The sequence below is a fragment of the Mus caroli genome, unplaced genomic scaffold, assembly GCF_978045245.1.
Source record: "Mus caroli unplaced genomic scaffold, Mus_caroli_1 scaffold_15, whole genome shotgun sequence".
Lineage (NCBI taxonomy): Eukaryota > Metazoa > Chordata > Mammalia > Rodentia > Muridae > Mus > Mus caroli.
In genome coordinates, this window is record NW_028227270.1 from 63,593,561 (window position 1) to 63,597,074 (window position 3,514).

Genomic DNA, 3,514 nt, shown 5'->3' on the forward strand with positions numbered 1-3,514 from the left:
AAACCATTGCTCAAGAAAATACCCTACAGACGTTCCCATGGTAAATTTTTCTCAGTTTGAGATTCCCAGATGACTCTTGCATATGTCAAATTGACCATAAATAAATAAATAAATAAATAAATAAATAAACAAACAAACAAACCGGCTCACCCCCTTAATTAAATGTTCTACCTGATGGCCTATGGCTGCTCATAAATCAGCCTCCCCACTCCCCCCCCCCCAAAAAAAAAAGGTAGACTAGTACTGAGCCCAGCCTGTGGACTTTGAGACTCCTTTGCAGTTGTGCAGCCTTGGTAGGTGAGATCCCGTGCCGTGCCCTATATTCAACCAACGTGTGGTTAGAGGCATGAATAGCAGCTACCAAAACCCCTCTGCCATGAGAGGGGACTCACTGTAGAGGCCAAGCTATGGACTCCCGGCCAGGTAGGCTAGGTTCAAATCCTAGCTCCTTCAGTCCCAGGCTTTACAGATGGGAGGAAGAATGAGAACCCCACTGTCCTAGAGTCTTTCTCCATTTCTTTTCCTCTTTCTCCAGCTCCTCTCCTCAGTTTCCTCTTTGGTGAGTGATGGAAGGCAGGCGGTCACAGAGCTGTCCTTTCTGATCCTCAGTCATTGGTTCGCAGCCTCTCTCAGGGCAGTGCTGCAAACCCTGCCACCTCCCCGCCTCCCTCCCGCCCAGGACAGAAGCTGCTCCGAGCTCTGTCTCCAGCTCAGGCAGGAGCGCAGCGGTGAGAGCGCGTGAGGACAGGTTCGCTATACACCAGGCGTCTGGGAGGCTGCAGGACCGCTCCAAAAGGCCACCGCACCCGGGGGAGCAGAGGATCCGCGAGCACCGGCGCCCAAAGCAGAGCCCCACACGCTGCTGCTGCATTCACCTGCACCCTTCTCAACGGCTGCAGCCCAGGGGTGCTCCGGAGCTCACCCGAGCTGAAGAGCGGCTGGAAAGCTGTGAAACGGGCCCGGGGCTCAGAACTCTCCAGGTAGCAAGAGACAGAAGCGGGAACTCCCGAGGTGCAGGGGTCTGCCGCGGCTGAGCATCTTGAGCGGCGGACGACACCCTACCCCCCCCCCGCGCGCGCCGGGGGTCCCAGTGACCTGGCCGCCTGGGGGGCGCCGATTCCCCGCCAGGTGAGCGCGGCCGGGCGGGAGGGGAACGTCATGGAGGCTCTTAGCAGCGCCGGTCTACCGCATCAGAAGTGAGGTGGCCCTGCCCGAGTCGGCGGGTCCCCGCGGATCATGTACGGCGACGTGTTCAACGCCACTAGCGGGCCGGAGGCGGCGGGAAGTGCCGCGCTGGCCCCCGGAGCCACGGTCAAGGCAGAGGGCGCTTTGCCGCTGGAGCTGGCCACCGCGCGTGGAGTTCGGGACGGCTCGGCCACCAAGCCAGACCTGCCCACCTACCTGCTGCTCTTCTTCCTCCTGCTGCTGTCCGTGGCGCTCGTCGTCCTCTTTATCGGCTGCCAGCTGCGCCACTCGGCCTTTGCTGCGCTGCCCCACGATCGCTCGCTCCGCGACGCCCGTGCGCCCTGGAAGACGCGACCGGTATAGGGCAGAAAGAGTCAAGGCCGCGGGGAGCTTGGGTTTTGGCCTTGCAGAAAGCATCCAGCAGGAGCAGAGTAGGGTGGGCTCCGGAGTCTCCCAAAAACCATTTTGGACCTGGAGAATAAGGGGTATTAGGAGGTTGCCTGGGGTCCTGGTCCCAGTGCCTAAAAGTACTCCCTAGGCGAGTACCCCCTTCCACCACCTACAACAGGTCCTGTCAGGAAACCACCCAGAAAGACCCACCCGGGCACAGGAGCCTTGCCTGCCTGGTGAGTTCCTGACTTTGCTCGCAGACAGGCAGCAGGCACCGCGAGCCGAGCGCAGGACTAATCAGGAGCTGACTGTGCGGACTGGACTCCCGGCCCTATGGGCTGTCTGCAGCTGCTCCCGCCTTTCTTGCTCCTTAACACTGGGGATCCGATAAAGAAATGACACAAGGTTTCAGTGTGTCCTGCTTGGGTTCGAGTACCCAGTTTCCTCAGAGAGCAGGACTGAGGGACCGGTGGAGGGACAAGTGATTACATTCACCGCTGCGGGGGTGCTGCAACTGAAAGTCTGCATCTCGTGTCTCCACCCAAGACATTTCTACAATAAAAGCTCACCGAATTAGATCCAGCACCGAAAACGCTGATCATTGTTTGCACCGTTTGGGAAAGGGATTATGAAGGGCCCATCCCCAGGAGGAATGGACCCAAGGCTGACCCACCTCCTCTGCGAGGGCCAGGTCAGTCTGAGCATACCTGCTGCCTGGGTTTCCCTAGCTTTTTGCTTGCTCTGGAAAGCGTTTGTTTTCTTTGGGGTTCTGTTTTCTGGCAGACTCCAGGGATAACCTGATCTGCTGAATGGTCCTGTTAACTGGACCCCGTAGAGACCCTGAGAGGCAGAGCTTTCTCTCATGTCCGTGCCCCCACAGCCTGAAGCTTTCAGAGCCCTGGGGCAGAGACAGGGCTTGGTGAAGGGAGGTCCTGAAAGGAGAGGGAGTTGGGTAGCATTTCCTCCCAAGCAGACAAAAGCCAGCCCCCCCCCCCCCCCCCGAGATCCCCACGGGAACAAATGGTGACAAAGAACTAGGGGGTGAGGAGGCAGATTGTGACAACTTTGACTATTTTCTAAGTTAGCCTAGTTCCCGGAGGTCGGTTTGGTTTTGACACTGGGTCTCACAGGCCTGGCTGGTCAGGAACTCACAGAGGGTCTGCCTGCCTCTGCCTCTTGAATGCTGGGATCACGGGCATGGACTACCATGTGCCCATACCCCGCCCCACGCCCCCAGGGAGTTATTTTAGTGGGTGTGTAAAACACTTCCAGGAGCCACTTGGCTTAAAGAAGTTCACTTCACTTGAGCTTAAGAGACATTTTTACTGAAGAGGAATTTGACATATTAATCCAGATAATTCTTAAACCATGCTGGAGTCAGGAGAGCTTTGTGGATCTGAAGCAGGAAAAGCACCCTCACCCCCACCCAAGTGCACAGACACAGGATTCTGCCACATTGACATGGGGCGTTGGAAATGTTCAGATGGCCAAGCAGGAGGCTCAGCGAGACTGAGCAGCCCCCACCCCCACCCCCCTTGTCCCCTCCTTCTGCTCCTACCCTCACCCTAGAGGAGGTGGCAGGAGGAACTAGGAAGCTTGAAGACCTGGTCACACAGCCAGGCTCTAGAGCTCTGAATCCCCACAGCCTTGGGTCCCTGTTGGGATGCCTCCTCTGTCCTATCTCCTCATAGAATCTTAGGTTATTATATGGAAAAGGAACCAAACATCTTCATGGCCTCTACAAGGATAGTCCGGCTAATGCACAGGTACCCTGATTGCAGAGAAAACTCTGGGCATAGATAGGTAAACCATGAGCCCCGTGCTAGCACACACATGCTCAGGGCTGGGGACTGGGAGAGGTAGAGATGGTATTTAGGGGTGGGACATTTCTCTACTACATCCTGGTGGTCAGCTTTGAAAGTGTTGCGCCGAGGAGTCC

General features: G+C 56.9%; 1 protein-coding gene across 1 annotated transcript; it reads left to right on the forward strand.

The window, feature by feature from the left end:
• The first annotated feature begins 515 nt into the window (after positions 1–515).
• On the forward strand, positions 516–3,104 carry Smim32 (small integral membrane protein 32). Its single transcript, XM_021179824.3, has one exon. It carries the CDS (start codon positions 1,237–1,239, stop codon positions 1,546–1,548), a length of 312 nt encoding a protein of 103 aa, XP_021035483.1. The 5' UTR covers positions 516–1,236; the 3' UTR covers positions 1,549–3,104.
• The last annotated feature ends 410 nt before the right edge of the window (positions 3,105–3,514 follow it).